The sequence below is a fragment of the Dipodomys ordii genome, unplaced genomic scaffold (assembly GCF_000151885.1).
Source record: "Dipodomys ordii isolate 6190 unplaced genomic scaffold, Dord_2.0 Scaffold124, whole genome shotgun sequence".
Lineage (NCBI taxonomy): Eukaryota > Metazoa > Chordata > Mammalia > Rodentia > Heteromyidae > Dipodomys > Dipodomys ordii.
In genome coordinates this window covers 3721409-3745597 of record NW_012267340.1, presented here as the reverse complement: position 1 = coordinate 3745597, position 24189 = coordinate 3721409, and the positions used below count along the sequence as shown (strand labels likewise).

At 50.0% G+C, this 24189-nt stretch overlaps 1 protein-coding gene across 1 annotated transcript in view; it reads left to right on the top strand.

The window, feature by feature from the left end:
* Clstn2 (calsyntenin 2) overlaps positions 1–24189 on the top strand; it is a gene marked incomplete at its 5' end in the record, with an annotated part of 372930 nt that overhangs the window by 326798 nt on the left and 21943 nt on the right. Inside the window, 2 exons of the mRNA XM_013029893.1 lie at positions 3922–4170; positions 5960–6081. Coding sequence (XP_012885347.1) covers positions 3922–4170; positions 5960–6081 — 371 coding nt within the window. The remainder of the gene's footprint in view (positions 1–3921; positions 4171–5959; positions 6082–24189) is intronic.

The window sequence follows — 24189 nt, the reverse complement described above, 5'->3', positions numbered from 1 at the left end:
CCCCCTCCCCACGCTCCCCAGCTCCTCCCCAGCACCCCAGTACCTGGCTCATGCATCCTCCTGTCCACATGCCTCTTTTCCTCTCCCAGCATGTTCCTCCCCATGCACCCCAGTGAGTCCTCTTCTCCAAAGTCCAGGGACTCCCATCTGACTCCCAGCCATGAAAGCCTTACTCCTACAGGGGGCTGCACCCCCTCAGGAGAAGGCTTCTGAATGTGCAGTCTGGCCTGTCATCCCCTGTGGTGAAGTTCAGAGCTGAAGTAAAATGGTGGCTAGGTATCAACACAATCTGTCCACGGCACCAGACTGGAGGGGCCTGTGGGGCTGCAGATATCGCTGGAACAACGTATAACAACTCCAGTATTCCACACAGCTCTTGGAAAAACAAGGGAGGAAAAAAGGAAAGGATAGCAAGGACCTGTGATATTTAAGAAAAATACCTCAGGCCCTGTCCTTCCGTCTTTTATGCAGAAGTCATCCAAGATGACATGGTACTCTGAATGAATACCTTGTGTGCCTAGAGTAAAAGTCAAGCTGCCCCCCTGCTGCTGCTGTGGTGGGTTAGAGTCATTTCCTGCATGTCCCCAGGTTAGGAGCAGAAGATGAATCAGCTTGTTAAAGATCAGAAGGGCTCAAGGGCACCTGCCTGTGACTTCATTTCGCATGCTGCCAGGGAAGAGCTGGGGGGCAGAGAGGGGAGAAGGGTTTCTTGGGGAAAGGAGCTTTGGAGCAAAATCACATGTGGTCTCTGAGCAGCTCGTGCCATCTGGTCCGCCAGCCTCACCTTACTGAAAGCCATGATAATTCAGCCAGAAAGGAGAGGCAGTTCACATGCTTGTGCACACACGCACGCGCACACACACATACCACAACACAGAGCTTTCATCAAGTGCTAGGAGCTGCCGTGGAGATGAGAGAAGCCTGGCTTACCTTCCAAAAGCACCATCTACCGCTCCGGGGAATGCTTCCCAGTCACCCCGGTGGCCAGACGAGGCCCGCCTGATGTCACAAGTCTCTGGGAAAGACCACAGAAAAGGGTAGAAGCAAAAGATGGAGGACCCCTGACCCCAGGGTCTAGCTGAGCTTGAAGGGAGATGCAGGCCATGACCTTCCCAACATGGGAGGTGGGTACCTGAGTCCTGTGTGTGGGTACTGTGACTTATAGAAGATGAACGTGTGTGTGTGTGTGTGTGTGTGTGTGTGTGTGTGTGTGTGTGTGTGAATGAGTACACACACATGTGTGCACAGCATTCATGCATTTGGCATCCTACAAATCTTTATTGACTGTGGAGGGAAACGGGCCAGGGAAGGTGTTATTACCAAGTCTAAGTGAGATACAGCGGGTTCCAAACCATGGGAGCTGCAGTAGGGATGAGTGTAAGATAGAGTTAAGAGGCAAGAATCTGTGGTTGATCCTCTGTTGGATGAAGGAAGAATCTGAGACGGACCCATGGAGAGCACCTTGGCTGGACAGTGGCACAACCACCCCATGCTAGGAATCCGGAGGCAAGAGCAGAGGTCCAGGAACGTTGATGACAGTCACCTCTAGCACATCCAGTTCTGTGCTCTCCATTCTTCCAAGGCTCTGCCTGCACCCTCCGGATCCATCCTGTCGTCAGTCCATTGCTTCCTGCTGTTTATCCATCCTGCCTTGCACAGAGGCAGCAGAGAACCCCAGACCCATGTTCCTTCTACTTGTGGGCAAGACTTAGCCTAAGCCAGGCCCCACTGCCAGCTTAGGGAGATGTTGGTCAATGGCTTATCACTTCTTCTGAGGACCCACCAGCTTGGTGCCAGGCTTTCCAGAAAGGAAGAATCACAGCAGCGCTGTGTGGAACACAAGAAAGCCCTCAGTGAGAACTCTGAACCAAATCAAAGTTGACATCAACAGCAGCCCACGAGAAGGCTCACTCCAGTGACCCTCCGTCAGTACGTATTATATAAAATAGGAAAATGCTGTGTGCTGCGTATGTCTTCCATAGCTCAGAGGTCAGAGGCTGCTCCCCAGGGGAGCCCGTGGCACTTCCCGGCAGCCAGCTGCTTCCTCCTGTATACCCTGCTGGGGGCACATGCTCTATTGATAACACACGAGCTCCCAGAACAGTTCCCTTTCAGGCACAGGCCACAGTGTGCAAGCATGCTATTAAAATCACGTGCTTCACACGTCAGAGAATTACAGATGACCAGAGCTGACGCTGTTACTGGGATTTATACACTTAGTAGCCAGATTTTCAGAGAATTCACTCATATGATCATGTACTTACTGCTTTGACAAACACTGCCGCACTGCTACTTGGCTTTACTCATCTCTGTCTTCTAGAAGGCAGACATATTTGAAAAGGGTTATGATGCAGCCTTTTGCGAGCCATGAGAGTCTCTGGTTTTCTAGCGCACCTTGCAGCTTACCAGTGCTTGTCCTCACTTAGAATTTCCATCACCAGATTTGATGCCTTCAGAATAGCCCACATGGATTTTTCTTCAAGACACCAAGAGCTGAGGCTTCCAGAGGGGACAGTGTCAGGCCCCCAGCCAGAGCCAGGGCTTCCCTTACTCAGAGAGCCAAAGGCCAAGTGGCTGAGAACACACGTCAGTGAAGGACTGTATCCAAAGAGTCACGATGAGAACAGTGAACGATGGGCCTCTCTTGGCCTATGCTTATTTCTTGAGGATCACTTAAGCAATGGTCACACGACACGCTCCTGCCCCTTCCCGTGTTGGGCAGAACACATTTGCCCTCTGTGACCTCACTAGGCAGGTGGTCTACCACGTGACTCATGCCGTCCATCCTTTTTTGTTGTGGTGATTTGTCAAATAGTGTCTTGCATTTATATTAGGCCTGGTGATGGTGTTCTACTCATGCCTCTCCTTTTGCTGGGATGACAGACCGACACCACCGCAGCCAGCTTTTTATTGATGGAGAAGGTATACTTGTTAATCTCCAGCTAGCCTCAGATTGTACTCCTCTAGACTTCTGTCTCCCAAGTAGGTGGGATTGCAGGCATTAAAGGCCACACCTGGCTCCATGTGTGTTTCCTGTGCAGCAAGCACACCAGAATGAGGCCTGTCCCTTAAGTGTACTATTTTTGTCCCTGAGACTTCCATCTATTTTCACCCGGTCCTCTCTCAGTCATCCACAGGCCACTTTGATGTTCTGAGGACTCTGTCCATAGAAGAATGCAAATACACCCATGAGTGCCTTTCAAACCCCAGCGATCTGCATGCCGTCAGCACAGAGGAGGAGAGGTGCTTCATTCAGTTCCGGCACCTGCTCATGCTCACTGCCCAAGAAATCTTCCTAGGGAAATACAAAGTCACACTTCTAAAACTGTAGACAAATTACAGTAAAATTGTGAAACCTCCACTCTATCCATAGAAGGTATTTACAAGAAGACATATACAGGACGGGACTATTCTCAAACCTTCTTTCATGTCTCCTGGCCCACACTAGTACTTGTTCAATACTTTTCTCTCCAAACCTGTTTGGAAGATGTTTCTAACCAGTTCCTCCACTAGCCTATGGAATTAGCGCCAGTGTTATATCACCAGGCACAGTAAAGTCCTTACCAACGGTGGATGCTTACAGAGATGCAGAATGGCTCCCGACCGAGTCAAGCTCGGCTTCTTCTCACTAATGGAAGCCACCGGGGTTCTCTCAACACTCGGCACTCCTCCGGCACCTTCTTCTGGTGGCATGGCTGGTTTCACCCTGCCTCCCAAGTTGCCAATGGCTTCTCAAGCAGACATAAGTAACTCGCAGGACACTAATTGTCCCAGGTCACGGGGCTCGGGGTGAGGGGCGGGCCTCATTGAACCTGGGGGCCTAATGGCACATCCCAACCCAGGAGCTGAAACCCCAGGCAAGGAAACTGCCTCCTGATGAGGACCTGTGGTCCTTCTGTCCCCCTCTCACCCCCGCTGCAGGAGCCTCCTCTGGCATCATCGACCTCCTGCCCTCCCCCAGCGCAGCCACCAACTGGACAGCGGGACTGCTCGTGGACAGTGGAGAGATGATCTTCAGGTTTGACGGCAGGCAGGGTGCCAAGATCCCTGACGGGATCGTGCCCAAGAACCTGACGGACCAGTTCACCATCACCATGTGGATGCAGCACGGCCCCAGCACGGGCGTGCGGGCAGAGAAGGAGACCATCCTCTGCAACTCAGACAAAACCGGTGAGTCTCCGGCCACCCGCCTGTACACAAGAATGGAGGGGGACGAAACCAGGAGTGTTGGGGAGGAGGTGGGGGGGCGGGGCTCTGAATATACTCTGCTCTCTACTTTTCTGGCTGCTGATTTGCTGGTTTGGTGTTGGGGGGGAGATGGGGAAGGGGGAAGGTAAGTAGAGATCCGGACACAAAGAATGCAAAAGAAGAAAGCAGTGGTCTCCAAACGGGGTTCCTCAGAACTCCAGCATCCCCAAGAATGCCTCGGGGCTACTATAGGCAGGGTGGGGCCTGAGGAAAGGACCCAGTCCTCATCCTCACTTCAGCAGCGTTCCACTTTGAATATGTCATGCAAAGACTGCCAAGCGCCTTCCTTTTTGAACAAACAGTGATTTGAAAATAGCTTCCATTAGTGGAACAAATGAGGTGTGTGTCTAAGCCTGGGCAAGGCTGGCCAGGTGGTTAAAAATGCTCCATTATGTCAGGCTTGCCAGGTGGTTAAAAACGCTCCATTATGTCAGGTGCTGGCACAGCTCAAGACACAGAATGAATGCTAGCTACTCACGAGGCTGAGATCTGAGGGTTGAGGTTTGAAGACAGCCTGGGCAGGAAAGTCCATGAGATTCCTATTTCCAGTAAACCATCAAAAAGTCAGAAATGCATCACTAATCTTGAATGGAAAAGTTAAGGGACAGTGCTGGCACCCCCCCCAAAAAAAAGCTCTTAATCAGCTTTGTGACTTGGTTACGTTATATAGCCTCATTTTCCCAGTCTGTAAAGTAGGTATTGTCTCCCTCAGGCCTTAGCCTACATTAGGACAATCTGGCAGCCTCCAGGCAGGCAAAGGACTCCCCCAGTATCTGCAAAGCTCCATCTAAGTCTGTGAATCCAAGGCCGTGCTCCTTCCAAGGGGCGTGTCACCTACTCAGGGCCTGTGCTCCTCACAGACTTCTCTGTGAGCAGCAGTCGACTGAGGGCTCTGATACTGGCCTGACAAGCAGCTCCTCTCCTGCCATTCAGTGGCCTCACGGCTGGGTCCATGACGTGAGATTTCCTCAGCAAGAAAGGAAGTTTCTGTATCAGAGGAGGAAAAGGCCATTGGTGGGACAATCCCAGAATTCCATCTAATGCTGGAAAAAAATCAATTGTCCCTCCTCCCAGAAGCTACAAGTAAGCTCACTCCTCTGAACATAAATTAGATATACAGGTCTGGGAAGGTGGCTTAGTGATTGAATGCTTGCCTTGCACACCCGAAGCTTTGGGTTCAATTCCTCAGTACCACATACACAGAAAAAGCTGGAAGTGGCACTGTGGCTCAAGTGGTAGAGTGCTTGGCTTGAGCAAAGTGCTCAGGTCCAGAGTTCAAGCCTCAAGACTGTCAAAAAAAAAAAAAAGATGTACACTGTGGCCACCTTGTCATGTGTGATGAAATAAACCCTGACCACACTATGGTAAAAATTCGTGTCAACCTGAGTAGCTGGGCTGAGGCAAGGCAAGCGCTCTACCACGGAGCCCCCTTCCCAGCCCCATGGGCTGAGGCAGTACATGAGTTCAGAACCCAGCTGGCCTCTGGGCAGAAGTTTTGCTATGGGCTCTCTCTTAAATCTTTTCCTTCCATTTCGGTGAGTTCCACCAAATGTTCTAGAACATTCATCAGAACTAATTGTAAGAAAGCAGGAGAGCCCATTGCTTTGTCCCGAGAGCCGTGCTTGCGTGAGGTATCAGGCAGACTCCCCCGGCACAGGCCGACGCACGCGGGGCTTTCTCTCACTGCCCACGGCCTCTTTGTGCTTCCCAGAAATGAACCGGCATCACTATGCCCTGTACGTGCACAACTGCCGCCTTGTCTTCCTCTTGCGCAAGGACTTCGACCAAGCTGACACTTTTCGCCCTGCAGAGTTCCACTGGAAGCTGGATCAGGTAAGACTCTCGGGCACACGTGCCCCGGCGCTCAGCGCCTCCAGGGATGGTGGCAGGTAGGTATCTCTAGGATCTGGTGCTTTCAAAGAAATTAGCTCTGGAAGGCTCTCAGCATCTGGAAGTTAGGGTGGAAACTGCCCCCTTAAAGAGAAGAAGGACAAACTTCTCAACTGAGATGCCACGGGGCCAGCTGACCGGCCCGCATGCACTGTGCACTGAGCTGGTGGGAAGTGAGGCCTCCCGGCTGCCAGGCCTCCTTCATGTGTTGTTAGCACATCGTGGTGTTGTCAGTGGTCCGGGCCTCCCTTTCAGTGTTCTGCCACCTCCTGTAGGTGATGGTCCAGCTTGCTTTTAGCATCAGAAAGTAGAAAACAGGGACCTGAGGACTTTGAAGCCAATACCATCAGGGTGTTGATTTCAAGGGGAACTAATTCATGCTGGGATGCAAGTGCTTGCCAAAGTACACATATGGATTCCCTTACACAAAGATTCATTCAGAGTGTAACAGAAATCAAGGATGTCAAGCTCAGGGGATGAGTGTTTGGGAGATCCTGTGGCAACTGTCTAACCACTCCAGGAAACCTCATCCTGCTAGATCCCAGAATCCTGGGGAGATGGCAAGCAGATTTTTTGTATGCATTTTTTGTATGCGTGTCCTCTTGCATTGGGAAGAAAATCCCGTAGGAATGGGAAAATCTTGACATTATTTAGACCACTTTTTAGCAGTCTCACAACTATGTCCTAAAGTACCAGATGGCTTTTATGAGATGTTTTAAAATATATAATACAAATTGAAGGGATTTAAAATAAATTCCATATTGTGAGGGCATTTTTTTTTAAACACGAACATTGCCATACTGGTAGCAGTAATTATAGACACCCCGCGGCGGTTTCTGAGATGGGATGGAGAAGCGCGGGGACAGGCAAATGAAGTTGCAGAGTTGGAGATTAAAAATAGGCACGGGAGGAATTCTGGTTGTACAGATAAATCTATTTCAGAATCTAGCAAGAGTGAAATCTGTTCCCAAAGTAGGAACTTAAGCAAAGGCAGAGGGGCCCGCCGAATGCCTTTCAGACTCTGCTGGTCTTATCAGAGGGAGCTGCTCTGCGTCAGGCAGGCTACCTGAGCGAGCCCAGGCTCAGCGGCTTGTCCAAGGCCACACAGCAAAGTGTAGTTGGCCTCTGCCCTTTCTGACAAACGTGCGAATGTAAAATTGAACACATCTTACGATTTTAAAGTCTTTGAAATTTGTAAGAGATCAGAATTATCACTGTAATGCAAATTGTTCCTAGTCTTTGTTATTTTTATTATCTTTAGGCAGTTGTACAAAGTGTTTCAGGTGAACATGTCTGTTTGTGAGTCCTATGCATCTCAACCAATGTCACCTCTTCCGCGCTCCCCTCTCTCCCACCCCACCCACCCCCTCAAGTTGACTGGGCACCCTGAATATTATGACTGCATTCTCCCACCCTTCCTCCACCTCCTCCTTCCCTTAGCTTCACCTCCATGAGACACCAAGGTCCAGCCTTCTGGTATCCATTCTGATGAAACCCTTCAAAACTGTTGCATCTTCTCCTTGTGCAAGCTCTACCTTAGTCGTTGACTGTGCAGGCTGGCATAAAAAAAAATTTAAACACATTTTTAACCCCGGCTGTGAAACCTAAATGGTAGACATTTATTTTCACATGGCTAAAGGGTCTGGGAAGTCCAGGGGCAGGGAGATTCGGCTCCGGGTGAGGGCTGTCTTCCTGGCTTGCAGAAAACATCCTTCACACGCTGTCTTTGTGGCAGAAGTGGACAGCTCCCTTCTTTTTATTTGGGGGTGGGGGTAGTGTCAGTCGTGAGGATTGAACTCTGGGTTTGAGCACTGTCTCTCAGCTCTTCAGCTCAAGGCAAGCGTTCTACCACTTGAGCCATAGCATCACTTCTGGTTTTCTAGTGGTTTTTATTGGAGATAAGAGTCTCACGGACTTTCCTGCCTGGGCTGGCTTTGAACTGCGATCCTCAGATCTCAGCCTCCTGAGTAGCTAGGATTATAGGCGTGAGCCACTGGCGACCGGCTTCAGGGCTTCAGCTCCCTTCTTCTAAGGAACCAGCCTTATCATATAAAGAACCCACCCTTACAACCTCATTTAATTTCTGTTGCTTCCTAAAATGTCTGTCTCCAAATATGGTGGGATTTAATGTCTCAAGACATGACATTTATGAGGAAGTGACTCAGACCATACCATTTGTGTGCTAAGGAAATTGCTACTAAAAGTTACCAAAGACTGTCTATAGATGGATGGCCAGAAGCCACAGTGAGCCAAGTAAAGCATGCATGCTATACCCAGCTATGACTAGGATATGCTTGCCACATATCCCAGCCATCCAGCAGACCAGCCTGTAGATCTGACGTTCTGAAATCTGTGCAGAAAGAACCTTCTAGAAGTTGCTTGGAAATCATTTGGAGCTCAAAATGAGCATATCTTGCAAAGCCTTCTCCCCAGGAAGTCCTCCTGGCACACCTCCCCTTCCCCAGGATGCCTCTTCCCTCTTCTCCTCCTCAGATTCTGTGCAGAACTCCATCCTTGCTGTATCTCAGTCTCCACTTTATCCTGCCTGTCTGCTCTCTCTGTGCTGTGTATCTGGGGCCAAGACTGGCTCTCACCCAGCTCCCCCCTTCAGTGTTTGTAACCCTAAGCACACACTCGGTGCTCAGCGAGTGCTTGTTTGTGTAACAGTGAGTGGATATAGACATCAAAAGAAGGGAGAGATGAAGTGAGGAAGGAGGGAGAGAGGGAGGAAAAATCCTAAGATCCTCCTGGTGATTAATTGACCTTTTGATTCACTTGACTGAGCAATTTAAAATTCTAAAACTTTGTCATATTTTACTCTCTGGATCTCAAACAATGTTCATGTTTGATCTTGACAACTTATTTCAAAGACCCAGCTGGATTTGCCACCTGTGGGTCTATACTGGCCTTCACAAGGAAGGATTCAAGCCGCTGTAATTTTGCTATAGTGTGTCATAACTAAACTCCTAACCCAGCTGGGAAATTCCAGAAGCAACATGTCTGTTCTAATGCTTGATGGGCCTCACTTCTTTTAACTCGGCAGCTTATTCTGGGTACCAATCATGCTGCAGGCTCTGGCTGGGTAGCCCACCTGTCCTCACATAGGAGTCTTTGTTTTCTAGAAGTTTCCAATGATCAAGAGTCACATAGTTTGCAGTCCCATGTAATAGGTATGGACCTGGAGAAAGAAACCAGGTAAACTTCTTTGCAGGATGTCTGAAAAGACTGGAGAGCTCCATGGCCTGGGGCCAGGCAACCAGGGAGAAAGAGGGGCATTGTCAAGCCAGGTACAGGCTTAAGGACAAAGTGGAGACTTTCCGTAAATGTTAGGACCCAGGTATAAGGTGCCAACTATACTAACGTGGCAGGTGATTGCATTGATTCTTTATTCCCCAAGGATGCGCCACAATGGAAGTATCTCTTATCCAGTAGAAGAGTGCACATTAAGAATGGGAGATGTGACACTCGCCACGGCAAGTTCAGGCCCAGGCCAGGTTCTGTCGGGCTGTAGGACCAGAGTCTCTCCCTTCCTGTCTCCATAGTTGGGCCAGGGAGTCCAGCTCAAGACAGGTTTGTTTGAACAGCTAGCTCCTCCTAAGCTTGGAACCCAGGACCTGAAGTACAGGGCAGTCTGCACACAGCTCGTCAGGAGCACGGCCCTGAGTGAAGGGGTTGTCACAGCGACCCTGTGTGCTGCCAGGCCTTCCATCCCCACCTTAGAAGGCCTTTGCCAAGGTGTGCGGACAGCCAGGTAATGCCATTACCAGCCATCTCTCGGGAACACCTCTGACATCCCACTGCCTTCCACAAAAGTAATCACAACAGCAAGGAGCAGGTAACTGTAATCGGATTTTTACTTGTGACTGGTTAATGCAGATTTTTCAAGTATGCAGCAAGTCATGTGCAAACCCAGACGAGAGGAAAGAATTCCCAGCGTTCACAGACAAGGTTTATTAGTCTGTTGCCCCTTCTGACTTTAATATTATTTGGATATGGTTGACTCAGTGTTGCGAACTGTCTTGACCTCCCCCTTCAGACCTGTCGGGGCTGGGATGGAAGCTGGTTGACAGTCTACTGCAGTTCCCGCTTGGTGGTGGATACAGCTTGAGTGGCATCCTCAGCCAACCAGCAAGAGCACAGGTGCCCTTTCCTCCTATGGGGGCGGGGGGAATCACTCTGAGAAATTGTAATGAGCCTAAGATGCAGAGAGCAGATTCATTTGGTTGGATATTATGCACCAGGGCTAGGAGATGGATCTGACTCGACCCTGGGAAAGCTCACAGCTCTGCCACTTTTATTCCCGGTTGGTATACCGTGAGGAGGATTCTCGTGCAGAAGTCACACGCCCCAACAACTCTGTGCTGCCAGGATGATGAAGGAAGACCCCAGCTGCCATGCACCTCCAGGCCTTCTTCTCTTCTGAATCAGGCTTGCTACTCTACCGCCGTGCATCCAGAAGCCGATGACCAGATTTTCATGCGCAACATCCTATTTTTTTAAAATCTACCAAGCCAGATGCCAGTGACTTATGGCTGACATCCTAGCTACTCAGGAGACTGAGATCTGAGGAATGCAGTTCAAAGCCAGCCAGAGGTTGAGGGATAGCACCCAGGCCCTGAGTTCAGCCTCAGGACCAGCAAAATAAAAATAAAAATTATCATTGTAAAAAAAAAATGTCTTATCAGGCTGGGAAGTTGGCTCAGTTGTAGAATGCTTGCCTCGCATGCATGAGGCCCTGGGTTCAATTCCCCTGCACCACATAAGCAGAAAAAAGCTGGAAGTGGTGCTGTGGCTCAAGTGGTAGGGCACTCACCTTGAGCTGAAATGCTGAGGGACAGCGCCCAGGCCCAGAGTTCAGGCCCACAACTGACCAAAAAAAAATGTCTATCATTAGGCCTCATCAAGTGTTCTGCAGTGAGTGTATCTTTATCCTGTAGTCACTGGCTTGAGATTACTGATTGAGAAAAATGATTGTTTTGTTACAAGAAAACCAATACGTAAATGGATTTTCTGGGGAAGTTTGAATCTTCTTACATGAGACTCATTTGTACCTTATTAATGCTTCTCATTCTCTCAGAAGCCCCAGCTCTCTGGAGTGGGGGGAATATGTCTGGTCCACAATTAGCCTTTGCCATGCCTAAAAGGAAGGGATGGGTGTTGTACAGTCCCCTTCACCCAGGCCCCTGGTGTTGGCAGTAGTCTTCCTCTTCTTGCATAAAAAAGAGAGCAAGTCGCAGGCCCAGCTCTCCAGAGCCAAGATTGGAACACATCGGCCTTGGGCAGAAACCTTTGCCTGTCAGTTCCATCCTACTTAGGGTGCTAAAGCTCCTGGAAGAAGATAACGGTGACTGAATCCCTTTACTCTTGGAGAAGAAAGAGTGTTGGAAGGATGCAAAGTCAGTTTTCTTGGATCTGCTCATTCAGCCACACTGGGAGTCAAATAGGTTAGTTCAATCATTATTATAGCCAAGTGCCAAGAAGTTAATTAGAGAATGGCCAGTCTAGCCCAGACCAGTCATCTTAATGAGCAAAATAATTGGGCATTGTCAGCATTCTAATTTCGCTCTTAAAGACTAACTCTTGGGTACTCCAGCCAGATTTCTTCTAAGACAATATAGTCACCATCCCCCTCAGCATCCATCCCCATTCACTGCCATCTGTGAGACCCGCCTCCTTCTAGAAGGATGTCTTAAACTGAAGGGAGGCCGGGCCGTACCTCTTCTTCCTCATTCACATAGAAGATGTCAGCTTGCAGGGTTGTTCTGCGTCAGTTCTATATGCAGGGTGGCCTGAGTCCGGTCCCTGTCACTTGTATATGCAAATGAAACCAATTGTTTACTTCTCTACAATATCTTTGGGGTCTCTGCACTGCCCCCGTCTTCTCAGAGTCATCCCAAGCTTTCTTCAGTCAAGGTTGGCGCTCTACCACACGAGCCACAGCTCCATTTACAACTTTGTGGTGATTAATTGGAGATAAAGTGTCTCATGGTCATTCTTGCCCAGGCTGTTTTCAAACTGGGATCCTCAGATCACCACCTTGTAAGTAGCTCCAGATACCGGCTTGAACCACTGATACTGGCTTCCATTCCATTTCTAAGAGAGCTTCGAGGTCTTGGCAGGGGCAGGAGCAGGGGAGGGTCGGGGCATGGGGCTTGCTTCCGTGGTTTCGTGGTGTACTTCCAACTTGCCAATGCAAATCCTGCCAGGTGGGCGGTCTGCTCTCTGACCGTGTGGGTGTCCACACGCAGGGCCATGCGCTGTGTTTTCTTTGAGATTTGATGTTCCACATGGCAGCATCCACCACTGCAACCCATCACCCAAGCCACCTTCCCTTCATGGCGAAGCACGTTTCCTGACACCCTCGGACCCTGCGACACAGACACCCCCAATGACCTCTGCGCCACGCCACCCGCCTCAGCACCTGTGGCTCCCCATAGGCCACCTGTAGCCAAAAGAACAATGGCCCCCAAAGCTGCCCATCCCCCAATCCCTGAAACCCATGAGGATGGTGCCTAACCTGGCACAAAAGGTGTCTGCATATTTGGTTAGTTAAGGATCTCCAGGGTCATGGGTCATTCTGGATTGGTCTTAGGGAGTTGATGTGATAAGAGGCTTTATGAGAGGAAAGGCAGCGGGAGGGTTAGAGGTGGAGGAGGCACTGCGGAGATGGACATAGAGGCCCAGCGTGACACGAGCAGCCCCGCGGACCCTGAGCCAAGGCATGTGACAACCTCTAGAAACTGGAAGAGGGAAGGGATTTTCTCTCCACGAGGGATACGTTCTTTTTGACACCTTGATCTTATTCCAGTGAAACTCATTTCAGATGTGCGACCTCCAAAACCATGAAATCATAAATCTGTGTTGTTTTAAGATACGACGTTTGCAGTAATTTGTTACAGCAGCAATAGTAAGCTAATACATCACTGCGAGCCTTGGGGAAGCCTTGGGCCCATAAATGAAGCCACATCTCATCTCTTTGCACTTTACCGAGGTGAAACCAGTCCAGGCTTTCAAAATAGGCCCATAGATCGCTCTACATACCAAGATGGAATGCCAAAGTCACAGAGCCCCTCCAAAAAGCCCTCGCACACAAGGCCCAGTCTTAAGAGGGAGGAGGAAGAGGCAGGCTGGCAGCGCCCCATCTGCTGCTTTCTCTTGGCTTTTTACCAGGCTTGTTTCGTGACCTGCCTCCTATCAAGGACCCCCAAGGGGCAGCTTTTTCTCTTTCCTTCCTCTCTGAGTGCCCAGTCTGCTCAGCAGCCATTCGATGAGAAACGGAGGCTCCACCTTTTAAGAAAGAAACAGGGCATCCTGTGTTTGGTTCTGGAAATGCTAAAACAAACTTAGAAAATCCTCTTTCTCTTGACAGTTTCCCTTGAAAGCTTAAAGATGACCAAGTAGATGTGAGCATTTGGTTCTGTTACAGCTTGAATCTAAAAATACCCCCAAAGGCCCATGCACGAAAGGATTGCTTGGTAGCCGATGGCATTTGAAATAGGATTGGATCGTGAGGCTCACTTGTAACTTTATCAACTGACTCATCCACTGGTGAATTCATAGATGAAGAGACTGTTTAGGAGAAGGGGCCTGGATTGAGGAAGTAGATCCCTGGGCGTGTGCCTTTGAAGGATGTAGCTTAGGTCTTTCTGCTCCCCGCCGCCAAAAAGGGAACAACCCCCTCTACTGCAGCTCTTCTGGTGTCTCAGGACACCATGCCATTCTGCCTCACCTCAAGTTCAGGACAGTAGGTAGTTCTGGCGAACTTTCAGCCTTTCCACTTTTAAGCTGTTTCTCCCAGGCATTTTGTCACAGCAATGAAAAGCTGTCTGACACAGACTCTGTATCATAGTGCCCTTCCCCCAAGGCACAGCCTCTCAACATGTGCCTCCTCCTCGACCAGCCTGCTCCTCTGGCATTTTGATGAGGCCATTTTTGATCCCATAAGACAAGACGGTGGAGCCAGCCTCCCAGGAAAGACTGCTCCTTCGAGGAAGTCTTGAACAAAGCAATCATCCTGGAGTCCCCAGCAGTGAGATTAATTTGTTCTACCTTCTCACAGTCTCCTTCCAGTCCTGTTTCCATCCTTAATGTCTAAACATGCAAATATTGCTGCACTTACTGCTCATTAGTTTAGCTAAAGGAAGTGCCCTTTAATTATGCCTCTAGATAACGAACCTCCTCCATCACCTTGACAATCAGTACATATTTAGAAGGAAGCAAGGCTTCATTATGAAGCAGCCATTGCACTCCTTGCTTACTTACAAGAGGGTAGCTTTCTTAAGGCGATATAGTAGGAATCAAAAGACAACCCTTCTGAGTGTGTTAACTCCTTGTGGGCTTGGGTACAAGAGTAGCAAACAGTTACTAACACATTACATGTTGGGGGGAAAGAGAGAAAACTAACATTGCTGAGAGGGTACTGTGTCCCACCCCTAAACTCTACATTTATATGCATTGCATCTACTACTTTTTAAGTCCAGTCTTAACTCTGTTCTTTATAAGTAGTGAAACTAAGGCTATGGAAAACAAAGTGATTTGACTCAAGTGTTGGACCACATCTACCGTTACTCAAAGCCCCATGTTACCGGTCATGTTTTCTTTTGTTTTTTTTCCTTGTTGAGATTTTCGTAGCTTGGCACAATTGGGTAATCCACCAAGCCTTTACCATAGTTAATGGTTGATCTACACAGATTCACAGAAATGGTTCAGTGCCACACAAGCCCCAGTAGCATAGGCCGACTGAACAACCCTGTCTGTGTGAACTTGTCTGTGTGGCTCCAAAGAAGAAAGCGCCGTGTGTCATGCAGAGGGAAGTCATTTCCGCCATCTGACCAGCCAATTACCTGTTCATCTTTCAAGACCATCCTCAAGGGTCACAACCTTGGCTTTCCTATTACTCTCTCTACAAGAGAGAATTGACTTACCTCTGTGAGGAAGGGGCTGGAAAGGCTTTTATTATCTCATCATCCACCCTTTATTACAGTTATTTGTTCACTGGTTTGTGTCCTTTGCTACTCTAAGAAAACCACATCTTACTTTCTTCTTTAGCACAATGGCTAACACAATATGTTCGATAAATGCATCTTAATTTCTCTTTAAAGTGAGTGGCATAATCGGATCTTCTGTACCACAGTTCCCAAACACTGGGAGAGAGAGACATACAAATGTAGGTATTATCTGAGGAAACTATGTATTTGAAACATCCCCATGGAATGGTTTTCAGCAATAAGAAAGAATGAAGTGTTTATTCATTTAACACAGGCAAACCTCAGAAATGAGCTATGAGAAAGAACCAAGGCACCGAGACTCGTGTGTCCTTCCTAGAATGCGATGTGCCCACAGAAAGTCTCCTAGAAAGAGGAGGCTGATCTCTGTGACTAGGGGTTGGATTCAGGGTGGAAATTAACTGCAGATGAGCGTGGACATGGATTTGATGGTATAGAAATGTTGGCTTTCATTCTGATTGCACTGATCTACAAATTTGCTAAAAATCCATTGAATTGTACATTTACAACAAGTAGATTTTACGATGCATAATCAGTGAAGCTATGATAATTAAGTGAGAAAGGGGGCAAATAAAAGGAAGGAAAAGGGAAGAGAGAAGAGGAAGAGGAAAAAGAGAAGGAGGAAGCAGAAGGAAACGGGAGAGGAAAGGGAAGAGGATGAGAAAGAAGGAAAGGTTATCAGACAGTCATATTCTCTCAGCTTGCCATGTTCAGAGGCATTGGAAAGGTTAGAAATCACAAGGGTAAATGCCAGAAATGCTAGGAAAGGGAGCTGAAACGTGGAAACACTCCCCTAGGTGAACCCAGTGCCTAGGACAGCTTGCTGACTCCCGGCTCCTTACGTTAGGGTTGCAAGGACTCATTTGGAGTGCCCAGCAGAGTGGTCCTGGCCTGACATCACTGGCTACCGTCCCCTCCTCACTGCTTGCCTTGAGATCCTTGCTACCACCGCGTAGTCTAAAGACACCACAGGTTCGCGTCTTCCCCCAGGACTGTTCGGCCAGCACCATGCAGGCCTGGTGGCCTCTGTCTCTGATGAGAGGCTTTGTGGACCACATGAGCATCGGGCCATCACTGCATCTCTGCACATTCCCTCACCTCCATGGACACAGGAAGGAGCTTTTAAGTCCTGTGGACAGTGAGCCCCTTACTCCTGGAATCAGCACTGAACATGAAGCCTGCTGACTTCCACAGAGAACACTATCACCTGGCTGCCACTTCCAGGGCCACTCAGAAGGTGATACCTCACTAAGGACCGCTTGCAAGCACCTGGCATCAAGCTGGGTTCTGCACCTTCCCTCCTTTCACTAGTGGGAAACTCACTCCCCAGGCAGCACCACAGCCAGACATGGACACTGTACCTGCCCCAGCTGTCACCAAGATCCCACAGCCTGAGGCCTGAACGTGCCCAGCTGCAATGTCCAGTCCAGGCTCTCCTGGAGCCCGGAACATCTGCGTCATGGACAACAAACAGCCATACCAGGGAGATGTCCTCATCACACTTGATTGCTTTACGCTACTCCTCCATTTCTGCATTTCAAGGCTTATGTGGGGAGGGAAGGTAGTGAAGACTCTGCAAGCTTGCTCTTTGAAGATGATTGTACACAGTTTTGTCCCCCAGCATGCTTAAGGCTTTTTATCTGTGGTGTAAAGCACCTTGGTCACATAAATTCTGTAGAGGCACCTGCGTATTGCCACAGCGTGAAGCATTTGTTTGTCCTCATGTGTCTCCCCAGCCTTCATTCTGCTCTGCTGCTTTTCCTCAGTTGATCTTTCTGGAAACAGCCTTAGGATGGTAATACCATCGCCTGGCCTCGATGGGTTTATCACCCCTGTCCTGAGCTTGCTTACACAGGAGCTGATCCTGGCTACGATGTCTCAGGCTACCACTGGTTCAGGGGAAACGATTCATTGGATTTGGAGGCCATCAGTGTATCACCCATAACATTAAGGGAAGGATCATCAGAAACACACAAATGGACTTCGTAAAGAATTTTAATGGTTTGAGAAAACGTTACGGATTTTAAGAATTTTATGAGTTGAAGAATTTTAATGAGGATGAGAAGAATCTGTGACTTGCATGAGACGGCGAGTTCGTACTTACGAAAATTAGATAAAAATGAGTTGACTTAGAGGGGGAAAAAGTTAAGAAAATAACAAGAAGAGATGAGTGTCTCGTGTGCTGTGACTCCTGCTTCCTCTGAGTCCTCCGCTGTGGCAGGCCCTGCCCTGAATTTGAGAATACAATCAAGAAAGCTGACAAAACTCTGGAGCTTCCAAAACATGTGTGTCCTGGAGGAAGCCATTCACGCGGCCGGTGAGCACATGGAAAGCCGCTCAGCCTCTTTAGACATCTGGAAAATGTACATTTTAAACCCACAATGAGTAACCGTAAGCCACCACCAAAACATCTAGAAGTGAAGAAAGAAACGAAGAAGAGACGAGACCAAGATTGAGCACCTGGCAGTCACCTGTATTGCTTCTGAGAGTGGAAACCCATGCACCCATGTTTGGAAACTATTTAACAATACCTAAAGGGGACCGAAGATCCAGCCCTAGTTGTGTATCCAACAGAGCTTGTACATGTGTTCCAAAAAACTGAGTAGGCATCTGATAACACTAATTGAATGAAGACCTACTCTTGTATTCTGCGGTGTTCTGTGAAGAGGCAAGGAAGACATTCATCTGTTCTTGACAGTAGATTCTTAGCACTGAGCACACTCTTGTCCATTTTCCTGCTTTATCGCCAGGACTAAAGGAGTGCTTAACAGTAGCAAGCCCCTTTCATAGTACAGGCTTAGTAAGCATCTTCTGGATGACTAAGTGGATACGTGAAGGGTTTGATGGACATGGAAACCGCTTCGGACTCTGCGGACAGACCACCTCCTCATCCCCACACCGGGAGCCAGGACTGCCAGCACACACGACAATCCCGCAGAGTCCGACGGACCTTCCTCATCTCTGCCCAAGACCGCTCCATCTGAATTGTCACCATCAATTGTAGACTACCTTAAAGGAAAAAAGAGAGAGTGAGAATCCTTACGACATAGATTAATATTTCAAGAAGAACAAGGTTCTAATTTACAACCAAGACCTTTGGTTTAATCACCCAAAGGAAACAGAAAGAAGTCTGCAAACATGGTCGCCTTGCCCGTGGCTCCCCACTGCGCCCCGTGCTGGGTTTACCTCTTTGGCCTTTAATTATTCTGTTCTCTCCCACGCCTTTATCTCTGACACGTTGCAGTGAAAATGTGATTTGCCATTCAGAGGTTTCAGCGAAAACCACATCCAAGTCAGCAAAATGAGAGTCTGATAAAGTAGCCGGGGGCCAGGACCAGGCTCTGAAGGATGTTTTTAAAGTGTATTTAATTAAGTCAGCTTATGATTTAGGGTGGAGGAGATTCATCTGCATGCAGTACCGGGTTTGTTTGGAGTTGCAGTAGTCACACTGTTCTTCAAGCTGTAGCATCGGTCACGGAGCTGAGCACGTTTGCTTCTTCAGGCAGATACGCGGAGACCAGCACCTCCCGGGCAACAGATACTTCACACGAAGTGTTGAGCTAAGTCCTCTGAGCGGCAAAGAAATATGGACTAAAACACCCGCTCTATTCTTGCAGAGACTAAACAGTACTACCGTGTGGTAATAGAACCGGGAAGAAGGGGGTGTGAGGAGGGTTATTTAGCCTACCCCCCCCTCCACCTGCCCCACTAGGATCTGCTGCAAGTGCTCTGCCTTCGTCGACTTTTCCAGGCTTCGAGGCCATTTGTAAGGTGAAAACAGGCTTGACATGGCACCTCCGAAGCCGCACAGCCCCTCCCCACCCACCAGCCCTTGATAGAGTATTGCCTTGAAAGTAACATCTCAGATCACACCGACAGGTGTTAGAACCTTACAACAATGCATCGTGATGAGAAGATGAAGAGATGAGCACAATGGCTTTTACATCACAGAAGGTTCTCTTTTTGAGGACCCACAAAGAAATTTCCATCTAGACTCCGTACAAGAAGAAAGCTCTGTTCCTCCATAACAACAGGTATCTTTTCATCTGTGGCTGGACGGGTGAGCCACTGCATCTCCCATGTCTCGGCCACTGGAAAGCCCAGAGCCCAGCGCCAGTTCCCTGCTCCAAGTGTGAAAGAACAGAACACGGAGAAGCTCACTCAGGGACTTAGGGTAGCTGTACACTCCCTCCGGAGATTCTTCTAGACTCTATGTCTTCCCCTGAAGCCACTTAAAGCAAGACCTGATGCAGACGTGGATGGCTTCCTTCTAGAAGCAGGAGGGAGCCCAGGACGATGCAGTAGTGAACTTAGGGTTAGACAGGGAAGGAGGCCCCACGAAGTGTGCGCTTTCCTGTATTGTGTCTTGTGTGAGATGAGAAAGGACCAGAATGTGTCCAGCTGATTCTGTCTCTGTGAGGCCAAGATTTCCCCCTAGGAGCACTGTCCCTGCTGCGGGGAATGGTTGAGCTCCTGCCACCCCTCATGGGCAGCCAGGAGTCCCCTCCCAGGTGCTACCGCCCTGCCTCCAACATCCATCATGGAGCCATGTGCAATAACCAGCCATGAAGGCAGCTGGGCCCAATGGCCATAACCCAACCCTGCCTGCCCCAGAGGACATCAAGACCCAAGGCGGCCCGGAAACACCAGACTTCCTACCCATGTGCTCTCTCAGCATGGCTTCTCTTCCTAACTTAAAAAGAAAAGCATCTTATATTGAGCCACATTCAGTCTGTTTAGCGTGAGTTAGGATAGACATAAAATACAGCAATTTGCAGTAAGAATCATACCTTTGGGATGCTCCTTTTTTTACGCCTAGCATGCCCACAAGAGTGGCACAGGTGGGTACTGAGATGAAGCCTCCATACTGAGACGGTTGTCCCACCAAAGCCTGGGACCAGCCCCTGCCTTGCCCACAGTGCCCTCAGGAAGTCGGCCCGAGTGCCCCACAGTGCCCTCAGGAAGTCAGCCCCGAGTGCCCCACAGTGCCCTCAGGAAGTCGGCCCCGAGTGGCCCCACAGGGCCTGGACCCCACCTTTTCTTCAAAGCCAGAAAGTTGGTACTGGGTACAAGTTGGTGTTTGTGGAGCTTGGTTTTGCATTCTGGTTTTGTTGGCTTGATTTTAACCAGGAGCTTTGTCTGCAGGAACTTTGTCTGAAACCAAATCCCATTGAGAAAATTCCACTTGGTAAATATCTGTCATCAGGGTCTTTTTGTTGGTTTTGTTGTTGTTGTTCATAGGTTTTGAACACAGGGCCTGGGCACTGTCCTTCAGCTCTTCAGCACAAGGCGAGTGCTCTATCGCTTGAGTCACAGCGCCACTTCTGGTTTTCTGGTGGTTTATTCGAGATCAGAGTCTCACCGACTTTCCTGCCTGGGCTGGCTTTGAACCATGATCCTCAGATCTCAGCCTCCTGGGTAGGTAGGATGACAGGCGTGAGCCACCAGTGCCCAGCTCCTTTTAATGGATTTAAATTGCAGCTGGTCCCTGTGGGTTTCCACAGACACCCCCAGCAGATGGACTGACTTGGAGTTGAAGGGAAGTGCCCAGTTTCTTTGCCATGGTTCGCGAAGCCTTCCCTAGAGACTTGAGAAATTAAAATCGACCTCTCCAGGGAAATGGATCCACAAGGGGGCCCAGTGACCCCGAGGCAGCTCTGGAGCAATGGAAGACGCTCACGGCGTCTCTCACTGACAGCTCCTGACCACCGCCACCGCCCCCCGGATTCCAGAAAATCAAGACCCATTTAGGCTCTATGTACAGCTTACTACCGCTCGTGTGCCTGGTGTGTGCGTGTGCACATGAGTGCATGTGTGTGCACGAGTGTGTTGAACACAACCCTCAGCCACAGAGAGTCTGGGTCACACAGCCAACCACTGAGGATGTCCCTTGAGCTCTGACATGTGCCAGCCGGGTGTTCTTTTCCCGGCCCACACCCTATGTTTAAAAGTGGTGAGACTTTACCCAGTTCCAGTCAGGACTTGGGAAGGTCTGAGGAGGTGCAGGTTTATTATTTGAATTATCAGGGGAGGCTTATTCACCAGCACTGAGATATGAGATATGTCAACTAGATTATAATTATGTTCCTCTAAAGATGTCCACGGAGATTCCTCCAACTCACTTGCAGCCATGCGGTCCCCATGCACTTTAGAGACAGACACCATTTATGGATGGCCAGCCTCAGTATTTAGAATGGCAGAATGAAAAATTAATTTTCTCCAAATACATTACTGAATAGTTAAGGGCCTTCTTGCATCCTGTTTGCTTAAGATACCATGGTCCTCTTCTAAGAACTTAGGATGTATTCTCTATTCCAAGAGGAGCCCAGGCTTGAGGGTAGGGGACGGTGTCACATAGCCCAGCCCTGCCACCAGCACAGCCCCTCTTCGGGAGGCAGAGAAACCAGTCTAACACTCTGGGAGATCTTCTGCCGGCCCTTCTGCAGCTGCCTGCCCGCGGGGCGGTCGGCACAGTGCTGTCCCCACCACTGGTGCCAACAGATATCCACTGCCGGGAGGCTGGTGCTCGCTCAGCACGTTGTAGGAATGTGCCTGGGAGTCCAGTCCCTCAGAGTCTGAGGAGGTCTGAGGAGGACCCAGAACCCCAGCCACCTCCCCTCCCTGCCTAGATACAGGTAGACGTTCCCTCCTTCCTCCCCTGCAAAGCTCCAGTCTTTCTCCCAGACTCCCTCTGTGTACTGTCATCTGGGGGTTTCTCAACCCTTTTCTTGTGCAGATGGCACCAGCGAGTTGACTAGGAATCCAAGGCCCAGATAGCGCCTCGGCCCTAGGACCCAGACAGAGCCCGCTTGGGCTCTTCTGCTCCCTTCTCTACAGATGTCGCCATTGTGTCACCCCGTGCACATTCAGTCAGTCATTTCTTTCTGTGAACACAATAACGGAGTCGCCACCGCGTCCCTCACGCCGTAGTGTGGGAAGCTCGCCGCCTTCCATGGAGGAGGGGGGGACCCGGGGCAAAGACTCCACCCGCGACCCCCCATCCTAAAATGTCTCCTGCTTGGCAGCCTTGGGTGCAGTCTGTTTTGTCTCTGTGCAGGTGATTGGAAAGGAACACCAGAGAACTATTCTCTTTCCTAATCGTCGCATTTAAAACGTGTGCTTCCTAGCTTGTTGAAATGCTGAGCTCACTCGGCGCACGGGCGCCACACCTCCCGTTCAGGCCGGCCATGCCTCTGTGGCTCCAACACTGCACCCGGGCTCTGACAGATGTCAGCTGGCTCAGGAAATCCAGAAGGAAACATGGCCAAGGGGCACATTCTGGAAGTGAAGCTAGGAAAGGAACAAGGTGTGGCAGGCATGAGAGAGGCGGGGATTTTGGGGGGGCAGAGTCCTTGTACCTCAGATGAGCAGCAGGAAACACATGACTACAGCGGTTGGCATCTTTGGGGAGGGGAGAGGAGGGGAGGCCGTGGCATGTGCTGGCAAATAGGAGGCGTCTGGCTGGAATCTGTCACATCCGCTGCACCCAGCGAGTGCGGAGACCTGGTGAGCTCCTGGTCGATGTGTGCCGAGTACATGGGGTCAGGGTCACACCGTGTGGCTCCCAAGAGGTTTTAGTGGCTGCACTGCGACAGTGCGGCGATTGAACAGAGGGCCCCCCACTTGGTAGGTAGGGACGCTACCACTTGAGCCATTCCTCCAGCCCCATTTTCATTGGTAGGATCTCACATTATTCCTTGGCGAGTCTAGACTGCGATCCTCCTGCTTGCGCTGCCGCGTGGCAATGGAATTACCCGAGAGACCGACTGGAGTGGGCTGAGAATGGTTGGGGGGGCCAAACGGCCCGCCATGAGCCCCAGGAAAGGAGCTGCCTGGCCGCAGAGACGGAGAGCGGGGCCGGGGTCAGGGGTCCTGTGAGCACCAGATTTCAGAGTGGTCTCCTGGACACCGCTGGTCTGCACGTGCTGTGCTCCTGGGGCCAGGGCCCTGAGTCAGCGAGACTTTTTGTCAGGAGACTCAGCGGGCACTTTCTGAGCTGTCACCACTGTCACCGTCATCCTCTGCGGGGAACACACGGCTCGGGAGTACAGGCAACCCTCCAGGGCCATATCTGAAAGAGACTTGCAAAACAGTTGTGCCACGCTGGCCTGGAAGGAGGCTGATCTTGGCACTCACCAAAACCTTACCCTTCTAATGTTCCAAAGCAGTGACCTAGGGCCGGTGGTGTTGGCAGCCCGCAGGGAGAGGACTAGCACGCACAGCCACAGTGCTCATTCGTGCGGTAAAATGGAGACCCAATCAGAGGCGGCCTGGGCGGCAGGGGCTTTAGGGAGTATGATCAGCCTGTTGCAGGACGCACGCCTAGAACGCTAGCAAAGCACATGGGGTCATCCTTTCCTCCCGAGAATCCATAGCTCTTAACTCCATCAGTTTTTTCATCCAAATGCTCTGCAGTGTCACCTAAATTCTCCATTCTCCATCCCAAAGCCCGGCAGCCCCGCCTCACACGCCAGCCTGGCCCTGGCCCCGGCACAGCCTGCTCCTCCCCCACCCGGGCACTCACGGTGTGTTGAATCGGCCTGTCACCGCAGGTACCAGGACTGGCAGCCAGGCAGGGACTTTCTTGGGGTCACTCACAAATAGAAATCTTCCATTGTGAGTCTGTAGAAGGAACAAGTGAATCTCTGTATGCCCCAAACCTAGTATCTTTGACCACGGAAAACACACATGGATAGAGGAATGTTTCTGCTTTGATTAGATTAGAATCTCTCCTGCTCCTCCCCCACCCTCTCCCTCTTCACTCTTTTTCCTGGGACTGGACTCAGGACCTCCCACTATTAGTGAAGCACTCTGTCTCTTGAGCCATATCCCTATTTTCTTTGCTTTTAGTTTGTATGTCAGGTTGGGTCTCAAGCTTTCTCCATGACCAGCCTCCGTCCACAAGCAGCTGGGATCCAGCTGTGTGCCACCTGAACACCAAAGGAAATCTTACCAGTCCTTCAGTATGTCCCCTAACCAGGCAAGGGACTGTCTTTGGTCCAGGCGAAGCCTCGGGCATTGGCTCAGGAAATGGCAAAGGGCATGC